Source organism: Microcaecilia unicolor, chromosome 7 (assembly GCF_901765095.1).
Source record: "Microcaecilia unicolor chromosome 7, aMicUni1.1, whole genome shotgun sequence".
Classification (NCBI taxonomy): Eukaryota; Metazoa; Chordata; class Amphibia; order Gymnophiona; family Siphonopidae; genus Microcaecilia; species Microcaecilia unicolor.
The window spans coordinates 103,709,386-103,732,128 of record NC_044037.1 but is presented as its reverse complement, the minus strand read 5'-3'; the positions used below and the strand labels follow the sequence as shown (position 1 = coordinate 103,732,128).

At 45.4% G+C, this 22,743-nt stretch overlaps 1 protein-coding gene across 3 annotated transcripts; it reads left to right on the top strand.

Annotated features, from left to right (window-relative positions):
- The first annotated feature begins 143 nt into the window (after positions 1 to 143).
- On the top strand, positions 144 to 21,328 carry LOC115474291 (keratin-associated protein 5-5). 3 transcript variants are annotated; one of them, XM_030209697.1, is made up of 5 exons: positions 144 to 341; positions 15,596 to 15,748; positions 16,025 to 16,168; positions 19,865 to 20,011; positions 20,939 to 21,328. In XM_030209697.1, exons 2-5 carry the CDS (start codon positions 15,743 to 15,745, stop codon positions 21,059 to 21,061), a joined length of 420 nt encoding a protein of 139 aa, XP_030065557.1. In that variant the 5' UTR covers positions 144 to 341; positions 15,596 to 15,742; the 3' UTR covers positions 21,062 to 21,328. The 3 variants fall into 3 exon arrangements, with proteins under 3 accessions (XP_030065557.1, XP_030065558.1, XP_030065556.1); XM_030209698.1 differs by lacking the exon at positions 144 to 341 and adding an exon at positions 393 to 453; XM_030209696.1 differs by lacking the exon at positions 144 to 341 and having other exon boundaries at positions 15,246 to 15,748.
- Positions 21,329 to 22,743: the final 1,415 nt, after the last annotated feature.

The following is a 22,743-nucleotide window of genomic DNA, read 5'->3' as shown; positions in this document are numbered from 1 at the left end:
AGCCAGAAAGCTTCAGTATTGCCAGAGATAGAAATAATTATTATCGCATTAGTACATATGTTTTTCTTTTTCTCGCTGATTCACTTAAACTTTCTGCAACAGGGGCCGAGACAGTGAGGACAAAAAGCTTACAAGCAGAGGCAAATGAATTTAACTTCAATCTATCTTGCTGTGCAAGCATGCCCTCCAGTTTCACTTCCTGGGTACCCGGGACCAATCATCTGATGCTGAATGAGTGCTCTGATCTGTCTGGCCAATCAGCTGAGTATGAGCGAGTTCCGTCCACCCACCCAGTCTCCTGCAGTCCAAAGCTTTCGAGGGTATTGAAAGTGTAATTTGTGGTAAGTTGTGGGTGTGCATGAATAATAATTAGTTACTGGACGCTGCAATATGTTACGAGCAAGAGGGTTATCTGCGCAGTCTTAGCCCTGGAAATTGATGTCCTCATGTGATGTAATTTTCACGTCTCGTCTTTCCTTCAGGCGGGGAATTGTCCTACTTTATACAGTATACTTCTATGGTGGATGCAATTCTTGATTGCCCCATGTTTTTGTTCAGGTTTAAATCGCTTTAAGGATGACTCTAGGCATCAGCAAAGTAAGCATATGCTTGAGGTGGTTTCTTTTTAGAGATCTGAATGGCAATTTTGGCATGTAAAGACTAGAGATGCACATTTGTTAGTGTGCGTTTGGTTCCTAAATGTGTGCCCTAAACATTTTAGTGCAAGTGAAATTGATTGAATGCATGTAAAGTGGACTTCCATTACCTAAGTTCCCACCCGCAGCATTGGACAGCGGATGCAGCTTCAAAGTCGCATCTAAACTAGGATTACCATATTTTGTCCTCTCAAAAAGAGGACACATGTCCTGCCCCGCCCCTTTTGCATCCTTGCCCCGCCCTCTGTCACATATTCCCCTCCCCCGGGTCACATATTCCCCCCCTCCTCCCGTCCCCTGGGTCACCTCCCCTCCCCTTACATACTATCTACTGTCCTGGTGGTCTAGTGACAGGGGCAGGAAAGAGGACATATGGTAACCCTAAGTTAAACTGTCCTTTTGGGGCAAGTGGCTATTTGGAGAATATTTCAGTAACTTGAGGAAAGAACTGGGGGAAACTAAGCCACAATGGTTGCTGGAGGATAAGCCGAAAGCCTCTGGTCGTATGTCTGCAGGGGGCTCTAGCTTTTAAGACAGCAGATGATACTGTCCTGGTTGTCATTTGTCAGCAGTGTGGTCAGAAGTTCTTATTCAGGCACGCCAGTCTTCCTTTCATGTGGACAGGAAGTCCTCTCAAGTCAGCTAGTGTGCCCAAATTTCAGTGTTGCCACATGGGAAAAAATGTTCACGCCCCAAACCGCACAAAGTTAATTTGCATGTGAATGGCATCATCAATAAATATTAATGAGGTAATTTGCATATGAATGACACTGTTAATAAATATTGATGAGGTCATTTGCATACAAATGACATAATTGCGGCCGCAGAAAACCAGTGGAAAAAAACACCGGCGGGGCAAGAAGAAGCCGCCCAAAATCCCACAACCTGCACGCGGCGTGAAAAAGCCGCAGCAGGTCATGGGAAGGAGCCCTATTGGGCGGGAAACCTGCAGCCCAGGCAACATTGTGCCCAATGCCTCCCGAGCTTTGTAGTGATGCAAGGCTAGTCCAATCTTCTCTTCCTCTGGTAGGGGGACATCTTCAGGACCACTACGCCTCTATTCAGGAAATCTTGACTGCCCCAACTTGACATTTCGCCCTTTAGATTGTAAGCTCCTTCAACCAGGGACTGTCCTTCTTTGTTAAACTGTACAGCGCTGCGTAACCCTAGTAGCTCTCTAGAAATGTTAAGTAGTAGTAGGAGGAGGAGGAGTTTTGGGAGGGCTAAGATCATGTTAGATCACCGAGTTCTGGCTATTCTTACAGAAGATTCAAGTTGGAGTTCTCCCACCCAGTCGCTCCTCTGTTCTTGAAGTCTCCTTGTAAAAAGAGAACCAAGGTGGTCGTGGTTCAGGCCACTATTGATTCCTTCCTGGTGCTCCAGGCCAGTGTTCCAGTTCCCCAGGCCGAACAGGGACAAGGCAGATACTCTGTGTACTTCATTGTCCCAAAGAAGGCAGGCAACTTTCATCCAGTCTCAGATCTTAAAAGTCTAAACTGCTGCCTCCGAGTCCCACTTTCGCATGGAGATACTAAGAGCAGTCATAGCTTCGATTAAAGCAGGAAAATTTCTCACTGCCCTTGATCTGAAGGAGGAGTATTTGCATATACCCATATGGCTGCCACATCAGAAGTTTCTCTATTTTGCGGCCATCATTTCCAATTCAATTCTTGTATACCGCTAATATCCCCTTTCCAGGGTTCAGTGCGGTTTACATTCTAGGTGAGACAAAAGCAGATAGTGTTGGTGTGAGGTATGAGAAACATTAGAGATGGTGCAATGCATGAGACTAAAAACATTAAAGCAAAGGATAATGGTTGATACTAGGAAGTAGAAGTCATGGTGGATTATTTTGAAGCAGTCTTTGGGAAGAGAAAGGTTTTTAGCCTTTTCCTGAAGTTGAGGTAGCTGTTCTCTGATGGAAATAGATAGAGAGTTCCATATTTTGACTCCAAGTACGGGGAACAGAGAGCTGAAAATCTGATTTCGAATTGTCTTTTGAAATGGTGATTCTAGCATTAATTGTTGCTTCAGTCTGTTAGACTGGATCAGATATTGCGAAGCGGTCTTAGTCAGCAGGTCAAAGGTGAAGTCGTGTAAGATTTGAAAAACTAAACAAGCAGTTTTGAACCTGAGTCTTTCTGCTATGGGAAGCCAGTACAGTTTGTTTAGATGAGTTGAATCACTAGTATATCTTTTCAATCTGTATATTAGCCTTGAAGCAGTATTCTGTATGATTTGCATTTTTTTTTCTGATATTGACACAATACCAAGAAATGGATTACAGTAATCCAAGTGAGATAGGACTAACATTTGGACTAGTAGTGCGAAGGCTTTTTGGTCGAAGAATGGTTTGACAAGACATAGTTGTCTCATTTTGAATATTGTTGTTCTCCATAGCAGATTAATATGGGAAGAAAAGGTGAGTGAAGAATCAAGCAAGACCCCTAATACTCTGGTTTCAGGTTCGACTGTAAAGCTTTGACCATTGGACAAAGATAAATTGATGATGGGACCTCAACTCCCTGATGTCGGAACCACAGGACCTTGGTTTTTTGCACATTCAGTTTCAGTTTATTGGTCAGGGCCCAGTTGCTAACAGCAGTCATACCATTCGCTGCAGACTAAGTTGAATCTTTGTTTGATAGTATTACTGGTAAGAGAAGCAGGATGTCATCAATGTAGGATAATAATAGTTTAAGTTCCAGGTGTATTGAGGCAAGGGATGATATAAAGAGGAGGCAAGGGATGATATAAAGAGGAGGCAAGGGATGATATAAAGAGATTGAATAGGATCTGTGAGAGGGGAGATCCCTGCGGGTGGACCAGGAGTTGGAAAGTTGGTTGAAAGGAATTATCTGAAGCATTTGAGCACAGTCCCTGTTATTCCTATCTGATCCAGGCGTTTGAGTAACAATGTGTGGTCAACCACATCGAGCGCTGCTGATATATCAAATTTGAGAAGAAATACTTGGTTGCCTTTGCATAGGTGTTGTTTGACATATATAGTTAGAACTAGCAGTAATGTTTCTGTACTATGTGACGATCTGAAGCCAAAATGTGACCAGTGTAAAATAGAAAGTTTTCCAGATAAAAAGAGGGTTGTTTACTAATGTAGGCTTCTAATGCTTTAGTAAAAAGGGGTATGCTTGCCACTGGATGGTAGTTTGCAGGCAATGTTACATCTAGCCCATATCCCTTCAGTAGTGGAGTGAGAACAATTTTGCCCATATCATGAGGAAGAGAGCCAGTTTTTAACAGTTTGAGATCATTAACCAGATAACTGCTTCCATAGGGATGGATTTGAGTAGGTGTTTTGGGCATTGATTCAGGGAGCAGTTGGCTCAGGAGCATTTTAACAGTATTGATCTTATATCCTCAGTGATTGAAAAGATTCCCAGTTTTGGTCAGTTTTGAGTGCTTGGGTTGTAGGATCTCCGGCGATTAAGGCTGAACTACTGGTTGGGCTATTTGTTGGAGTAGCCTTGGATAGTTCGGACCTAATTTGGAGAATCTTATTGGTGAAATGATCAGCGAGGGCTTGGGCAGTGGGACATGTTTTCTGTGAATGTTCATCCTTATTAGTGGAAGCCTAGTGTTTTAACTAAGGAGAAAAGTTTGTTTGTTTTTTTTTGTCAAGATCATCTTGACCTATTAGGCTGCTATAGTATTGGTATTTTGAGTCAGCTATCTTCTTTTTTGTAGCGTCGGAAGGCTGACTTCCATTTGGATAGTATCTTTGTTCTTTCTCCATTACTTTTCAAGGCGTCGACATTCCTTTTTAGGATGGATAGTTCCTCTATAAACCATGGCAAACTTATGATTATCTTGACCTTTTTAGTGGTAAATGGAGCAATTTGTTAGTATGGCTTTCACCTTGGTGTCCCAGCGGGATTTGATCAAAACACATGTAGGAGATGCGGTAGTGAGGGAATCTGTTGGCTCCGACCAGAAAGTGGCCTTGTTGATTTTACCTCTGGTGGAGATGAGTTTGGATGACTTGTGTCTGGTTAAGCTTGACATACAGATATCAGTGGTGAAATACAGTTGGAAATGGTCAGACCACGGTACTGGCTTCCATTTGAATGAATTAATCAAGCTATTAGGATAGGACGTCATGAAGTCTAACATATGTCCTTTTTCATGAGTTATACCCTTGGAGAATGTAGTTAGTTCACAGTCCTTCAGGAATGATTTGAAGTTGTGGACATTGGTGTCTGCATCATTTTCCAAGTGTAGGGTTAGGTCTCCCAGGAAGATAATCCTTGAGAACTGTGACAAATTGTGACATGGCAGAGGAAGTAATCTCTAGAAATATTGGTTCTGCCTTGGACCAAGCTCCCGGAGGATGGTACATGAGGAGTAGGGTGATTTGATTTGCCTCTTTTGAATCATTGCAGAATTTGCATAGCATATATTCCAGTTCAGGGAAAACCCCAGAACTAACTAAAGACATGTGGAACCAGGGGTGTAGCTACGGGTGGGCCTGGGTGGGCCCAGGCCCACCCAATCACAGTTCAGGCCCACCCAGTTTCTCTTGATGCTCCAATCGGGATTCGGCGTAGTCTTGGTTCCAATCCAAGCAGCAGGCAGCTCTCAGCAGTGGTGTAACTACCGAGGGCGGGTGCAGGTCGTTAGGGGGTGCTGCCTCCATCCATGGACGTCTTCCCTCCTCCCCCAACTGGTGTGGTCACGATGTTGCTGCGTACGTCTTCACCCCCCTCCCCCCAGCTGATGCGGTGCTGCATGGGGTGTCCCATCCCCCCCCTCCCCCCGACGTGCGGTTATCGCTCTCCCTCCTCCTCACTATGGGTTCAACAACACCCGGCTGGAATACGCGATTGTTCGGCGCTTGCTTAACCAGCAGCAAATCGCTCCGGAACGCGGCCCAGGGGTGGGGTGGCCAGGAGGGAGGGGAGATGGAGCTCCGTGACGTCATGCCGCCCAACCCAGCGCCCGCGCGCTCAGGCCGTTTTGGGAAGAGTTCTTTCTTTGCATTGAAGTCTGTTTTCTTTGCAGTTCCTAACAAGCTGCAACCTGGAACTAGTGGGGTAGCCTACGTAGCATATCTCATCATATTCTTGCTTGGTGAGGCAGTTTGCGATGGGTTGAGGCAAATGTGGGGGCTATTTTGGGGGAGGTGCTTGGAGGAGGTTGTATTGCTTCGGTATTGCAGCCTGCTCACTCACCACAGTCTGCTCACAGAATAAAATACTACAGATTCTTTTAGATACGTATTGGGTAAATGAAACTCTTTATTTGCACTTTAATTGGAGAGTGTATAAGTCATTATTGTTACTGCATCACAATGATTAAGAAATACACACACTAATCGAGTACATTACTAAAGGAAAGCTATAGAAAAGTAAAATAAGAAAGATATTTATATATATATACATACATCAACATCACTGGTCAGGAATTACATCATTCAGGCCCTTATCTCATCAGCTGGGAGACCCGTTGCAGCGAAAGCCTGAAGCGTCCAGACCAGGAACAAGTCTTTTCTGCATGATGCGTCCACCCACAGAATGAGCCCCAAGGCTCCGCTGCAAAAAGCCCCCTTTTTAAGCTAAAACTTATCCAGAAATGTGCATGGGGATGCCGTCACACTCTCTCGGTTCAAGAAAACAAACCACTGGCCAGGTGAATTATTTACCAAACCTCAAGAGTACCCGCCCCCCTTCTGCACAAGCTGGCTTCAGGGATATACATTGTTCTTAAGAGGTGCCTTATCTCATACATTGTTCTTGAGTGTGCCTTATCTTATACCAGCCTGTTCTTTGAGATGTACCAGGAAAGTCACTTTTGGGTCAAAGACAGGGGATTTAAAAAATGTATTATCGATTAAAGCAAGACTGAAAAGCAATTTTTAATATTTTCCATCACAGAGGTGCAGTTGCAACTTGCAGGGAGGGCTAAGGCAATTGCTTGGGGATCATTGTGGGGTGCGTTGTTTTAATATATGGGGCTATTAGTAAGATGGAAGTACAATAGTTTTTAAAGCTGGGGCAGTTTGCAGAGGGGTAGTTTTTGGGTGCAGGATGTTGAGGGGAGAGGGGGTGGAGAGAGGGATGCCAGGTCCAAGGGAAAAGAGTGGTGGAGAGAGGAAGGAAAGCAATGGGAAAAAGGGGGGGTGGAGAAAGGAGTGAGAGTGATGCTAGACCAAAGGGAAGCAAGAGGGGAGAGAAAGGTGGGACGCATGAGGGAGAGGACACTGGGAAAAAGCTGGATCTGGGGAGGGGGAGAACGAGATGCAGTACTATGAAGCAGGGGAGAGAAGAGGGAGAGAGATACTGGCCCCAGGGTGGGAGTGCAGGAGAGAGAGAGAAAGAAGGGTGAGGAACATGGGAAGGGGACACAGAGGGCAGATTCTGAACATGGGGGGGAACAGGGATGGGAACACAGAGAGCAAATGCTGATCACAGGGGGAATAGGGACAGGGACACAGAGGGGAGGTTATGGATAGGAGAGAGAGTGAGTCAGAGGAAATGACAGTGGACATAGAAAAAAGTCAAATAGAGAAGAGATAAGCAGAAGATGGAAATGGATGGAGTACAGAGAGAGGAGAAATAAAGATGGAGAGGGGGAAGATACTGGAATAAATCTTGTAAAAAGGAGAGAGGGAGACAGGCAGGATAGAAGGGAAAGAAAAGGCAGGCAGTGGATGGAGGAGGCAGAGAAAGCTGGCAGACACCGTATGCAAAGGGGAAAAGGGCAGACAGTGGATGGAAGGGGCAGAGAAAGCAGACAGCTGGATGAAAGGGAGAGAGAAAGAGAACAGATGCTGGATGGAAGGGAGAGAGTGAAGAGAAGACAAGGAAAGCAGAAACCAGAGACAACAAAGGTAGAAAAAAAAGATTTATTTATTTGCCTTAGAATAAAGTAGTATTGTAGCTGTAGTGATAAATAGAAAATGAAAATAAGGTGATATGTTTGTTGGACTATTTTAATACATTTTTGACCAACTTTCAGAGACCAAAACCTCCATCCTTATGTCAGGACAGGACCGTAACAGCAGTATACTGTACTGGCCTGAGGAAGGAGGTTTTGGCCTCTGAAAGCTAATTGAAAAAGCATTATCAAATAAAACGGTATTATCTTATTTTCTATGTTTTGTTTTATTTCTGTTGTTTAATTTGTAAAGTGTTGATTGGTATTTGTCAGTTTTTTCAAGTTTACTTCTGCTATCTTTATATTTTGCACAGTACTAGGAGACATGCATCACTGTTTCTGTGGTGTTGCATTGTATGCAGAATCTGGCCTCTTGGGGGTTCAGTTTAATTTTGTCTACATATTTCTATTTTAGTTTGTGGTTACTTATGCTATACATGGTGAGGATGTATCTGTGTTCTATGTTTGTGAAAAAGACATGGTTTTCTGTTGGCAGGATCATTTTTACTAATGTCTTGTTTAGTTTTACAATGTGTGTATTGATGTTCTAATGCTCACTGCAATGTTTAAGATGCTACCTTTCCTAGGTACATACTTGTTGTGTGACTCATGGATTATTACACTGTCTTATATTAATTTTTGCCCCCAAAAATGCGCTAGGTCTTATTTTCAGGGCCTGTCTTATTTTTCGGGGAAACATCGGGGTTGGCCCGCCCGCCCTCCGTCGCTCCCGGAACTAACCTTAAATGCCTCCTTTCACCTTCTCAGCAAGCAGCAGCAGGGCATGCCACTCCTTCCTTCCCTGCCCCGCCCTCACCTGACGTAACGTCCGCGAGGGCGGGGCACGGAAGGAAGGAGAGGTCTGCCCTGATGCTGCTTGCTGCGAAGGTGAAAGGAGGAGTTTAAGGTTAGTTCCGGGAGCAACGGAGGGGTGGGTGGAGGTGGGGGGGGGGGGGGGCGGCCCGGGGGCGGCCTTGTCCGGCTCTTGGCAGCCCTGCTTTCAAACAAAAATTTGCTAGGTCTTACTTTCGGGGGAGGCCTTATATCTGCCAATTCAGGAATACCTCTACTAGGTCTTATTTTCGGGGGATGTCTTACTTTCAGGGAAACAGGGTAGTAAAAATAATATTTTCATATAGAGGAGGGGGTGTTAAAAAAAGATCGGCCCCGGGTGTCAAATACGCTAGGTACGCCACTGGCTCTCAGTTCTATATTTTTAAATGTTTGATATAAAGCAATGTTTGAAGGATATATGCCATTGCTGTTATATTGCAGGATCTTGTCATGAGATGTTTTCTGTTATTGCAGACTTAAGTCTGGTCAAGTTTAAGATATGGGATAATGTAAAGGTTGTTTTTTCCATTATGTATGTATGTGGTTTATATTGATGCAGACTACTTACAAATCCATCATCAAGTGTATTCTATGGCATTATTTTGTAGTGTCCCAAGAAACACTACTCATATGCACAGTGGCCACCCATATTAGTTCTGGGCCCACCCAAAATGGTGGGTCTGGGTACGCCACTGTGTGGAACAAACTCTTAAAGATAAGAGCAAGTCTGCCTCCTTTTTTACCTTGTCTTGGAGAATGAAGAATACCATTACTGGGTGGATAGATGTGGGGCAGTATCGGACTATCAACTTCTGTGAGCCATGTTTCTGAGATAAACAGAAAGCCCAGATCTGAAGATTCTAGCAGATCCCTGAGTAAGAGAGTCTTGTTCCCCACAGATCTAGCATTGATATAGATGGCTGGGTCAGGAGTGAGTTGAGACTGCAGGGCTTTTCCCTTCCCTCTAGCCACGGCACCTTTACCAAGGTTATGATGATGGTGGTGGTGGCGGTGGCAGCGGCCTTCCTGCAGCGCCAGAGAGAGTCAGTTTACCTGTATCTCGACAACTGGCTAATTTTTGTGTCATCCTATTCATGTAGCATGGAGGCGACGCACAAAGTTGTCTGTCTTTTGCAGTCATTGGGTTGGGCGATCAATATTGTGAAGAACAGACTCCGCAGACACTGGAGCATCTGGGCGTTCTATTTCACCTAGCAGGAGAGAGGAATTTCCTCACAGAACGCAGGAAGTCAAAGCTGGTTCAACAGATTTGTCTTTTCCTCAGTCAAGACAGGATTGGGACTACATCCAGGTTCTGGGACCAATGATGGCAGTGATGGAAGTGGTGCTGTAGGCAGAGGTTCAAATGCGGACGTTACAGGAGTCTCTTCTCAACCGCTGGTCTCTGTCATCACAGCAGTATGACCGTCAGTTTCCTTGGAAAATTTAACCAAAAGAGTAGCTCTTTTTCAGTGGCGTAGCCACAGGTGGGCCGGGGCCCACCCACTTGGAGCTCAGGCCCACCCAACAGTAGCACACATTTAGCAGTAGCAGGTGGGGATCCCAAGTTCCACCAGCTGAAGTCTTCCCCTTGATGGTAACAAAAATGCCAAGTTCCGCCAACTGAAGTCTTCCCCCTGATGGTAACAAAAATGCTACTCTGCACGATACTGGCACCTGCGCATGCTCAGTTTTCAGTGCATGCCTGTTACAGACTGCTAAGGTGGAAAAAAGCATTTTCCTGCCAGCTGAGATATTTTTCTGGTGGGGAGGGGGGGAGGAGAACATGGTGCCCACCCACTTCTTGCCTAGGCCCACCCAAAAGCTGTTGTCTGACTATGCCTCTGCTCTTTTTGCTATCAAGTCCTGTGAAGACTCCAGAAATTGAGATAAATCCAAGCTTTCTACAGGAGTGGACATTACTTGATGCTTTTCACCCTCACCTCTTATCTGAACTGAGCTTTTCTGGATATAAAATATACTCTCAACAGATAAATTATCTGCATGAGGGTACTCAGGAACCTTCTTTAAATACATTTTCAAAAGCTCTAAAGGAGCCAAATAATGAGTTACTGGAAAATTAAGTATCCTAAGATTTTTAAAATATTGCCTATTTTCCAGAGCTTCCAGGTGAGAATGAATTGGGCAGCTATCATTAACAGCAGAAACTGCAGTAGATTGCAGTGTTACAACTGATTGTTCAGTCTTTTGTCATGCAGTTTCAACCTTTATAAGTCTCTGATCAATCTCTCTATCATTTTAAGCAAACTTTCTTGAGGGAATTTACACAATGAGGGAATAGTTACTTGTATCGATTGCTCAATCCTCTTTACAACCTGCCAAATGTCTTGAAGCAAAACCACTTTATCAAACAAGACTGGACCTTCCTGGGAAGAGTCTAAATAAATTTGAACTGCCTTCGGGAGAGGAGCAGATGCTCCTTGCACAGCGGAAGTTCCTAAGGATTCTTCATTAACAATACCAGGTCAGTTTGAGTTTGCACATTGCTACTCCCGACCAAAGAAGTCATACTTGGTTGAGGAGGTGGAGTCTGTTGTACGGAGGAAAATGAAGCCTAAGTTGGAGAGGATGTACTGAATACTCCAGTCATTACTATCGCTGAAGTAGGAATCAAATGCTGATCAATTGGACCTTGTATCACAGGGAGTCCAGCACTGTCATTCCGAGAGCCCTAGACTTCCTCTTCTTGCCCATCACTGGGAAGATACTCTCCTAGCCCCATTTCTTAAGGCTCTGAAGTGGCGTGGTCATGCCCCTTCTGTCACATGACCACAGGCCACATACTGTGGCTCTGTCCCAATGATAAAGGACAGCAGGACCCAACACTGATGTCAGAAAAGAGGGCCTGTAAGAGTGCCTACTCAGCTATTCCAGAGATCACTCCCAGCAGCTTCCAGCAGTTCCAAAGAACCACACTCTGTCCCGACAATGAAGGACAGCAGAACCCAATGCTGACGTCAGAAAGGAGGGCCTGTAAGAGTGCCTGCTCAGCTGTTCCAGAGTTCACTCGAAGTGGCTTCCAGCAGTTCCAAAGAATCGCGACTCTGTCCTGATGATAAAGGACAGCAGGACCTAACACCAATGTCAGAAAGGAGGGCCTGTAAGAGTGCCTGCTCAGCTGTTCCGGAGTTCACTCGCATTAGCTTCCATCAGTTTTTATTTATTTATTTTATTTATTTACGTCAATTTATATACCGTATCTTATTGCTACTGCAAGACAGAACGGTTTACAATTTATAAAAAGAAGCAATACAATAAGTACAAATTGGACAAACATTAGAACTCCAATCATTACAGGAAAGCACAGCAAACCCACAAACTAGCTACATAAGATGAAAACAATATAACTCATGATTAGTACACAGGAGAACACCGCAAATACAAAATTAAATACATAATATAATCTACACAGACAGATAATACAGTTTTGACTTAGGTTATAAATTGGGCATCTGTAATATATACTTTCTTCCATTATTCTAAATTCTGATCTACATACTCGATAAAGTAGAAGGTTTTCAAAAGTTTCCGAAAATGAAAGTAAGATTTCTCAAGTCTGATCTCTTTTGGAAGGCCATTCCAAAGAGAGGGAGACAAATAGAAAAAAGCCGAATTCCGTGTAGATTCCCATCTAGCCCTAGTGAGAGGAGGAATCACTAACCTGTTGTCTGTCAGGGATCTAAGGGTTCGTGTGGCAGTGTAAGGAATAGTTAGATTTGACAGATAGTCAGGATTTAGTGTATAAAAAGCCTTATGGGTCAAAACTAAAGCTTTAAACTTAACTCTTGCTTCAACCGGAAGCCAGTGCAGTTGATGTAGCAAAGGTGTTACTCTGTCATCCCTCCGGGCCCTACAAATCATACGTGCTGCAGTATTCTGTATTCTTTGTAGTCGCTTCAAGCTAGCTTGAGTGATCCCTGAATATATGATATTACAATAGTCTAAGTGTGAGGTAATATAAGCAGATGTCAACGTTTTAAGGGAATCCTTACTAATTGAATTCCTAACTGACCGAAGTCTCCTAAGATGGAAAAAAGATTTTTTCACTACGTCAGATATTTGTTCCTCGAAAGTCAGAGCAGAATCAATTATAACCCCAAGGTATCTAAAAGATTTAACTGTAGGGATGTTCTTGCCAAATAGCATAGGTACCACTGCTGGACATGTGCCCTATCCTACTATCCAAGATGTTATAGTCTTATCTGGATTTAATACTAATTGATATGTTGTGAGCCAATCTGCCACTTTATCCAGACAAATTTGTAGTGGTGTAAGATCCATATTAGATGGTTTAACCTAATGAATAAGAAGAAAATCGTCCGCATAAGAATAAAAACTAATACCCATTGTTTGAATGAGTTCCCTTGATAGATATTATGCTAAAGACAAACAGTTCTTGCTGGCTGTTGCATGAGCTTCAGGTTCTTTTGATGGGATCCCTTTCTCCACTTTTCGGAGACGGGGATCTCTCTGCACACGGTTCCTTCCTTTCTTCCAAATGTGGTATCAGCATTTCATCTTAACCAATCTGTGGAGCTTCCGTCCTTTAGCAGAGAGGACGAAGAGGCTCAGTATCCTTCCTTGAAGCTTCTGGATGTGCATAGAGGCCTCATTAAATAACTGGAAATCACGAATGAGTTTCGTAAATTGGATACACTGTGCTTTTTGGTAAGCAGAGGCTTGGCCTCGTGGCTTCCAAGCCCACAGTTGCTATATGGCTGGGAAGCTATGTAATGGAAGGAGGAAGTAGGTCTTACCTGATATATTCTTTCCATTAGTCTTCCCACCATTCCAGAGGCCCGCCCGAGGTTTCTGAGATGTTTAGTCAGTGCAAAGTAATGGGTCAAATAACAACTGTCACCTTACATGGTGCTTCCTGTGTATCTCTTGTTCTGTACAAGTTGTCCAGGGATGACAGAGGTGCACACATGTTTGCTCGTCTGGTTACTGTTAGGTTAGAGAGTTGTTTAAGGTTGCTGTGTTTATTCTAAGTTTCTCCTTACTGCTTATCTATTTAAATACTGAGGAGCTGGACTGGATGCCAAGAGATGTATGTCTTAGCTCAGTTTTCAGCTCTGTATCTCCGCCTGCTGGTTGAGGGACACAACTATCTCACAGGTTCTGGAATAGTGGGAATGACTAATGGAACGAAAATTCAGGTAAGACCTAATTTCTCCTTGTGTATGCCAAAAAGGTTCTTCCAAGTAAGTGAGCCCCAGGAATAAACTTTTAAACTTCAAACTAAAATAAAACCAAGAGGACACTGGGTGAAAGAGCTATTCCATGGCTCATAGAGCTGAAAAATACTTTGACAATTTTTTTAGGCAGACCATTCAAGCTCATATAACTATCATGAGTCCTCTCACTAAACTTATGTGTTCAGAATTAAAATATAAATTATTTTTGATGGCGCCAAATATAGTCCATAAGTCAAACTTCCATACGTAGAGAATGCATTGCCTAACAGACATTGAAGGGAACGATGAAACTTATAGACAGATAAGATAGAGCAGTGTTTCCCAAGTCTGGTCCTGGAGTACCCCTCACCAGTCAGGTTTTTCAGGATATCCATAATGAATATGCATGAAAGAGATTTGCATATAATTGAAGCAGTGTATGCAAATCAAGTTCATGCATATTCATTGTGGATATCCTGAAAACCTGACAGGCAAGGGGTACTCCAGGACTGGACTTGGGAAACACTGAGTATGGCAAATTAATTGAAATAGATAAAGAGTGACTAACTTGAAGGAAAAAATCTGTATGTGCAGCTGGTCCCAGAGTATGTGTGGTAAGCTAGTCCTGTCACAATGTTCAGTTGACGTCAATCCAGGTACAGCTGACCAGCTGGTCAGTGTCTCACCCATTTTGCTTTGAGTGTAGTTGCATTGTGTGGTGTTCCCATTGCCGCCCTCTTCCTCCTCCCCAGAGCCTGCTGCCCTAGGTGACTGTCTAGTCTGCCTAATGGTTAAGCTGGTCCTGATTTCATGGACCATAGTATGGACACCCCTAGGTTAGTCTAAAATTCCAATCTGTCTGTTAGTCACAGGCCTCTGACCTCAATGCAGTTTATCTTCTACCGGACCTGGCGATCGCCTTTATGGTATTATGTAAGCCACATTGAGCCTGCTAATGGGTGGGAAAATGTGGGACACAAATGTTACAAATAAGTAAATAAACCTTGTGTTAGCCCTGTGCTCTAAAGTTCTGTGCACGGTTTCCTAATATAAACCTAATGCAAACATTTTTGCTCCACAATACAGTAAGCAATAGCACTCAATTGAACACAGCACAAAAAATGTTGGTGGAATTATTCTCTCAAAAAGTGAGAATTAACATGATGACTAGTACATTGATTGTTTTGTTATATAGTTATATTATCTTGTGTATTGACATGATGACTCTGTATGTACCACTTGTTATCCGCCAAGAATTTGTAGATTATGCAGGCTATAAATACTGTACATGATTATATAGACAAATGTGGGAGAGCGCACTGGATATGTGCTAGTAGCAACTGTCTTGCATGAAAACATTCTGCACTCGTCGGATTGCATGTGCATTCATGTACCAGAATGCTATTCTGTGAATAAAATGTTAATATTTATGCACAATAACATTCTAGCATATACACAGATATATGTGCATGCAATCAGACAAATGCTGATACTCTGTCAACAAACCAGCACTTTACTCTTGTTCAGCACATCTCCCCTCAGCTGTCTCTCTTTTTATAACATGCTTTTCATGGAATCCAGATAAAGGTCATAGATCCTTATGTTCACAGCAAAAGGAAGAAACAGCCATGACATCCTCACTAATGCTGCTGCAGAAGAACAAGCTAATCTTTTACTTCTCCTCAAACCTTGTGTTAAAGCTCTGTTGTTGTACTTAGCCTTCTTGTCTACTGCACACTTCACAGGCTAGCAAATAGGTTTGTTAGTATGGATTTAAATGTGCTGTACACTGATGTGCTTGTGTGCAATACTTGTTTCTGCATAGTGTGCATACAGAATTGTCTGCAAAAGCTGAGCCAGCTTGTGCACAAAGCCTATTGCACTTGACTGTATAGGGGCCTAAATCAGCAACCATTCCTGTTAGTCACATTCCCTCTAAGTCAGCCATTATCCTCTTACCCTTTCCCCCATGGTATCATCTTTTTATAATATGTGTTTGTTTTTCTCTGGCAGGGATGTTCGCTGGAGATTAGGTGAGGGTGATAAATCCCTTCAGTACCACAACATAGAACCCTTGTAAGGTAGTGAGCAAAAAACAGAAAAGGAATCTACTTCCTTATTTTTGAAGGTCCCTCTGGTGGGGAGGTGACCTAAGCAGTGATGGCTGTGAGTACAACATTGATCAAGGCATCTACCCAGGACCTCTTCTCTGCTTCCATCCACATCCTTCCCTCTTTTTCCCTCACCTTGGTCCATTATCTGAACCCACAATCCACCTGTGGTTCCCATTCTGCTGCGTCCATCTGTTCTGTGCTTCCCTTCTGGATATGGGATTGACTGTTTCTCTCCCTTTTTTGTGTGTCTTTTCTTCTGTTTTTGTAGGGGTTTTGCCCTTGTCTTTCTCCTAATGTATTTACACACTCTTTTCCCTGTGTCCTATAGCCCCTGACCTTCCCTCCCAGCTCAACACCGCTGCATGGGTCCATATCTGGGTTAATGCTGCCACTTCCTGCCATCGTGCTCCTGGCTGTCACAGCATATCTGCTATTCCTGCTGTTGGTTATTTCTTGTCAACAGTGCCTGCTGGTAAGTAAAGGGACCAGGAGTTATGCCATGTGCGGAGGTGGCTGCTAAAAATCTAGGGGTGGTCCCGAGAGTAACAAGCAAGGCTGGCGCTGAAGACGGCTGAGGGGGACGTCCTGGACACAGCCTAATGACTAGGCAAAACATGCATGTCAGGCAAGCTGAAACCCCCAGTCTGACTATTATAGCAGATAAGTGCTTATGATCATTAAAGCTTTAAAATTAATTAAAAGAATTAAATGAGATTTAAACAATCTAGCTTTTTGATAAGCCGATGAAGAAGTAGGTGCTACTTACATCACCATAGAAAATTGTTGGTGATGAGCACCGCTGAGGCAATAAGTGGGTAAAAGTAAACAGATAAATGGTTTATATATATATATATATATATATATACACTAGTAAAAAAGGCCCGTTTCTGACACAAATGAAATGGGCACTAGCAAGGTTTTCCTCGAGTGTGTATGTTTGGGAGAGTGTATGTTAGAGTGACTGTGTGTGAGAGAGAGAGAGTGAGTCTGGGTGTGAGTGTGTCAGAGTGTGTGTGTGTGAGAATGAGAGTGTGTGCAAGTGCGTATGTGAGACACAGTGTGAGAGAGAGAGTGTGTGTGTGTGTGCGAGAGAGTGTGTGTGAGACACAGATTCTCTGTGAGAGTGAGTGTATGAGACCAAACGAGTGTGTGAGTGACTGTGTGACACATAGAGAGTGAATGTGATACAGTGTGAGACAGAGTGTGTGAGAGTGAGAGTCAGAAAGACATTGTATATGAGAGAGAGAGTGTGTGTGCGACAGAGATACCTCCCTTCCTCTCTCTCTCTCTCTGGTGTCAGGCCCCCCCCCTCTCTCTGTTGTCTGAGATTCCCGCCACTGCACCCAAGCAATTGGTGTGCTGGAGGAGGGGGAGAGAGAGAGAGTGTGTGTGTTGGGAGGGGTGGGGGGATGTGTTGGGGGGTTCAGCTTGGAAGAAGAGGGGTGTGGGGGGGTTCAGGAAGCGCTACCAGATGTGAGTGAGAGAGTGAGTGTGGGGGGGGGTTCAGGAAGCGATGCCAGATGACAGAGTGTGTGAGTGTGGGGGGGGGGGGAGGGCAGGGGGTTCAGGAAGCGCTGCCAGATGAGAGAGAGAGAGAGAGAGTGTGTGTGTGTGTGTGTATGGGGTTTCAGGAAGCGCTGCCAGATGAGAAAGAGTGAGTGTGTGTGTGAGTGTGGGGGGGGGGGGAGGGCAGGGGGTTCAGGAAGCGCTGCCAGATGAGAGAGAGAGAGAGTGTGTGTGTGTGTGTGTATGGGGTTTCAGGAAGCGCTGCCAGATGAGAAAGAGTGAGTGTGTGTGTGTGTGTGGGGGGGGGGGGGGGGTTCAGGAAGTGCTGCCAGTTGAGAGAGAGAGTGAGTGAGTGTGTGTGTGTGTATGGGGTTTCAGGAAATGCTGCCAGATGAGAGAGAGGGTGTGTGTGTTGTGGGTATGTTGGGGGGGTTCAGCTTGGAAGAAGAGGGGTGTGGGTGTTCTGCAAGTGCTGCCAGATGAGTGTGTGTGTGTGTGGGGGGGGGGGGGGTGATTTATTAAGCATTGCCAGATGTGTGTGTTTGGGGCGTGGGTTCAGGAAGCACTGGCAGAAGAGTGAGAGTGTGTGTGTGTGTGGGGGGAGGGTTCAGGAAGCGGGGCCAAATGAGAGTGAGTAAGTGTGGGGGGGGGGGGTTCAGGAACGACTGCCAGATTAGTGAGTGAGTGTGTGGGGGGGGGGGGGCAGGGGTTTCAGGAAGCGCTGCCAGATGAGAGAGAGTGTGTGTGTGTACGGGGTTTCAGGAAGCGCTGGCAGATGAGAAAGAGAGAGTGTGTGTGGGGGGGGGGAGGGGGTTCAGGAAGCGCTGCCAGATGAGAGTGAGAGAGAGTGTGTGTGTGTGTTGGAGGGGTGTGTGGGGGTGGGGGTGTGTTGGTGGTTTCAGCTTGGAAGAAGAGGGGTGTGTGGTGCTGCCAGATGAGTGAGTGTGTGTGTGGGGGGGGGGGTTCAGGAAGCGCTGCCAGTTGAGAGAGAGTGTGTGTGTGTGTGGGGGGGGGGTTCAGGAAGCACTGCCATATGAGAGAGTGAGTGTGTGTGGTGGGGGGGGGGGGGTTGCCAGATGAGTGAGTGAGTGTGTGTGTGGGGAGCAAGGATTTCAGGAAGCGCTGCCAGATGAGAGAGTGTGTGTGTGTGTTGTGGGGGGGGCATTGAGGAAGTGTGGCCAAATGAGAGTGTGTGTGTGTGGAGGGGGGTTCAGTAACCACTGCCAGATGAGTGAGCATGGGGGGGCAGGAAGCGCTGGCAGATGTGAGAGTGTGTGTGTGTTGGGGGGAGGGGGCGTTGAGGAAGTGTGGCCAAATGAGAGTGTGTGTGTGGAGGGGGGTTCAGTAACCACTGCCAGATGAGTGAGCGTGGGGGGGCAGGAAGCGCTGGCAGATGTGAGAGTGTGTGTGTGTTGGGGGGAGGGGGCGTTGAGGAAGTGTGGCCAAATGAGAGTGAGTGAGTAAGTGTGGGGGGGGGTTCAGGAAGGGCTGCCAGATGAGAGTGTGTGTGTTGTATAGTTCAGTTTTGTGGGGGGGGGGATCCTGCTTTGAAGAAGAAAGAAGGAAGCGCCTCCTCAGCGCGATGCCCCCCCTGCTGCCATCCCACCCACCGCGATGCACCCACCCGCTGCCATCCCACCCACCATCGCCATCCCACCCACCGTCGCGTAGTTTTGCTGGCGGGTGACCCAAAATCCCACCAGCAGAAGTCCTGTGTTGTCTGCTGAGTCTCACTCCAGCGATCTTCGGCGTTGCTTGCTAGCCTGTGCAGGGCGGGGTTCTGTGCGTCTGACATCCTGGACGTGCAGGACGTCAGATGCACAGAAGCCCTGCCTGCACAGGTTAGCAACACCGAAGATCGCTGGAGTGAGACTCAGCAGACAACACAGGACTTCTGCTGGAGGGGTTTCGGTTCCCCCGCCGGCAAAGCAACACGACAGTGGGTGGCTTGGGGGGGGTGTTGCACCTCCTGCATTCTGTGGGCGGGGCTTCTTTTCAACTGCAGCTTTGGTGGGTGGCTTGAGGGGGGGGGGGGGTTGGACCTCGAACACCGGTGTCCGGAGTCATTTGGACTCCGGAGCCTTGGAGGTGGTTTCCCTCCAGATTTTTTCCGCGGGTGGGTCAGGAGGTTGGTATGCTGCGTTTCCTAGGCAGGGGGAGGAGTATTCCCTACTCCTCCACCTGCTTGGTTGCGATCCCCATTCCCTTCCTTTAGTTTAGTGTTCTGAAGACAACGTTCTGACGTTTGACGTGTGGGCGGGGCAAGGGTCAGTGGAGTGGCTTCACCACCATGAATCCACGAACCCTTCAGGGAGTGATTGAGTGACTTCAGAACGTTGTCTTCAGAACGTTGAAGGTGAGTTTTATTATAGTAGATATATATATATATACAAACAGCAAGAGGGAGAATAAACTTATAGACCTAGGACCCGACAGATTGGAAGAGTTGGATATTGCTGGGGTCTTATAGAGATATATTGGAGAAGATTGCCTAATAGAACGTGAATTATACGAAGACAAATATGGCTGCTAAAAATCTATGTCATTCTTTATTGAGTTGTACCTTAGCTCTAATTCTCTGGCTGTCTTGCTGATCTTGGAGTAAGTAATTTGGTTTTCCCATGCCTCGATTCTAAGCCTCAGCTGTTTTTCCCATACCCAGGCCCGAGGTTTCTGTACTGACTGCTGCTCCTGGGGAAAGGCCGGCCAGCTGGGCTTGTGTGATTGTTGCCTGGCCTGTGCAGAATCATGTGACTGTCGTGTACCATCCATGACCCACTTCCTGGATTCTTGCTGTCCCCGTGGCACTGTAAGTATTATTGTTCTTCTCTCTAAAGGGGACATGGATTTTGCATACTACTACTACTAATAGCATTTATATAGCGCTACCAGACGCACGCAGCGCTGAACACCTGACATAGAGAGACAGTCCCTGCTCAAAGAGCTTACAATCTACATAAAACAGGCAGACAAGACATTACGGGCAAGGGAATTACAGGGTAAAGAGGAACAGGGGGGAGGAGGGCAAATGAGTAGCGGTTAGGAGCCAAAGGCAGTAGTGAAAAGATGAGCTTTCAGCATAGATTTAAAAACAGGTAGAGATGGAGCTAGACGTATGGGTTCGGGAAGACGGTTCCAGGCATAAGGTGCCGCAAGATAAAAGGAACGAAGTCTGGAGTTAGCGGTGGAGGAGAAGGGGGACGTCAAGAGAGATTTGTTCAGAGAGCAGAGTTCACGGGGAGGAGTGTAGGGAAAGATGAGAGAGGAGAGGTAATGAGGGGTCATAGAGTGGATGCATTTAAAGGTAGTAAGAGGAGTTTGAACTGTATACGGAAGCGGACAGGGAGCTAGTGAAGTGATTTGAGGAGTGGGCTAGTGTGGGCATACAGTCACTTATCTGTGAGGGAGTATTTATGTGCATCCATGAAGCAATATATCTGTGAGAATGTGAGGGAGTGTATGAAATTGTGGGTTGTCCATCTGCGTGCTTAGTGCATATTGATGTAGATTTGGACTTTTGTGTATAATTACTTGCCTTTTCCAAATCAGAGCTCAAGGTGACCTACAGTTCAGATGCTACAGTTTATTTCTTTGCCCAAGAAGACTTACAATCTAAGTTGTAACTGGTGGTATTTGTTCCTCAATGGTGTATGTACGTGTATACACTAGATGAATGGATGAGTGTATTTCATCTCTCTGTACCTCACTTCTGACATTTCCACTTCTCTGGTTCCAGACATGTGACCCTGGAAGCTGCCTGACCAGTCAATGCTGCCCCCTCTGTGATTTTGCCTGTGCCTACCAGCCCCCTGACTGCGAGACCATCAACTGTATATGCTTTGAGGTTCGATTGAGATGAAAGGGCATTATGCCAGAAAGCTGGGGTGCATCTCACCAAGCAGAAGAGACCTCAGATTTCACAGCTGTGTCCCTATGGATTAGGCCTGAGCTCTAACTCTGGATAACAGGACTCAAGCTAGGTATGGGATCCAGGACTGTTTGAACCATTTCAGAACTCTCCACTTCAGATGGAATGCTTTTCGAACTATATTTATAACCTGAGTGAAATTTTAGTTTTTTATTCATTGATGTGAAACTTTTCATATATTTTTTTTATTCTTTGCTTTTATACTCACTGAATTATTGTCTAATTGATGATTTTTTAAATGTTTTATATTAAAGTATGATTTAATGATACATCTACATAATTTCTTCACAACATGCTAGGAAAAAATATCTGATATGGGAAAAGGGTTGAAGTAAGTTATTCACTATACACATGGGGAAAAAAAAAACAAAGCTGTGTTCTAAAATTACAGTAAGAAGAAAAGCTTCCTGAGTGTTACCACAGAAACAGATTTATAGAGAAATAGACAAAAGAGATGCTGATCATGATCCTCAGCTACTGTTCAAGATGGATTATTGATATACATGCAGAAAAAAAAAGGATTTTCAAGTTGGTGTCATAAGCTACTGAGGGACCAACAATTTGGCAAAGAACAGAATTTTGGGAAAGGGGATGGGATTGGGTATGCTGCATTTCTGTCATTACAATCAAAGATTACAATCAAAGTGCTTACATATTATATACAGGTACTTATTTTGTACCTGGAGCAATGGAGGATTAACCAGTTCATTTTCGAAAGAGATTGCCGGCCATCTTCCAACACAAATCAGGAGATGGCCAGTGATCTCCTGAAACCAGCCAAATCGGTATAATCGAAAGCCGATTTTGGCCGGCTTCAACTGCTTTCCGTTGAGCAGCCGGCAAAACTTCAAGGGGGCGTGTCGGTAGGGTAGTGAAGGCGGGACGGGGGCGTGCTCACGAGATGGCCGGCTCTGCCCGATAATGGAAAAAAAAAAGCCAGGCTTGATGAGCATTTCGCCGGCTTTACTTGGTTCCTTTTTTTTCACGACCAAACTTCAAAAAGGAGCCCCAACTGACCAAATGACCACCGGAGGGAATCGGGGATCACCTCCCCTTACTTCCCCAGTGGTCACCAACCCCCTCCCACCAAAAAAAAAAAACAAAAAACTTTTTTGCCAGCCTCTATGCCAGCCTGAAATGTCATACCCAGCTCCCTGACAGCAGTACACAAGTCCCTGGAGCAGTTTTTAGTGGGTGCTGTGCACTTCAGGCAGGTGGACCCAGGCCCATCCCCCCCCCTACCTGTTACACTTGTGCTGGTAAATGTTGAGCCCTCCAAACCCCCCCAAAACCCACTGTACTCACATGTAGGTGCCCCCCTGCACCCCTAAGGGCTATGGTAGTGATGTACGGTTGTAGGTAGTGGATTTTGGGGGGCTCAGCACCCAAGGTAAGGGAGGTATGCACCTGGGAGCTATTTTTTTTTTTTTTTTTTTAATTTTTAGAAGTGCCCCCTAGAATGCCCGGTTGGTGTCCTGGCATGTGAGGGGGGCCAGTGCACTACAAATGCTGGCTCCTCCCACAACCAAATGCCTTGGATTTGGCCGGATTTGAGATCACCGGCATTAGTTTCCATTATCGCCGAAAATCGATGCCGGCCATCTCTGACATTT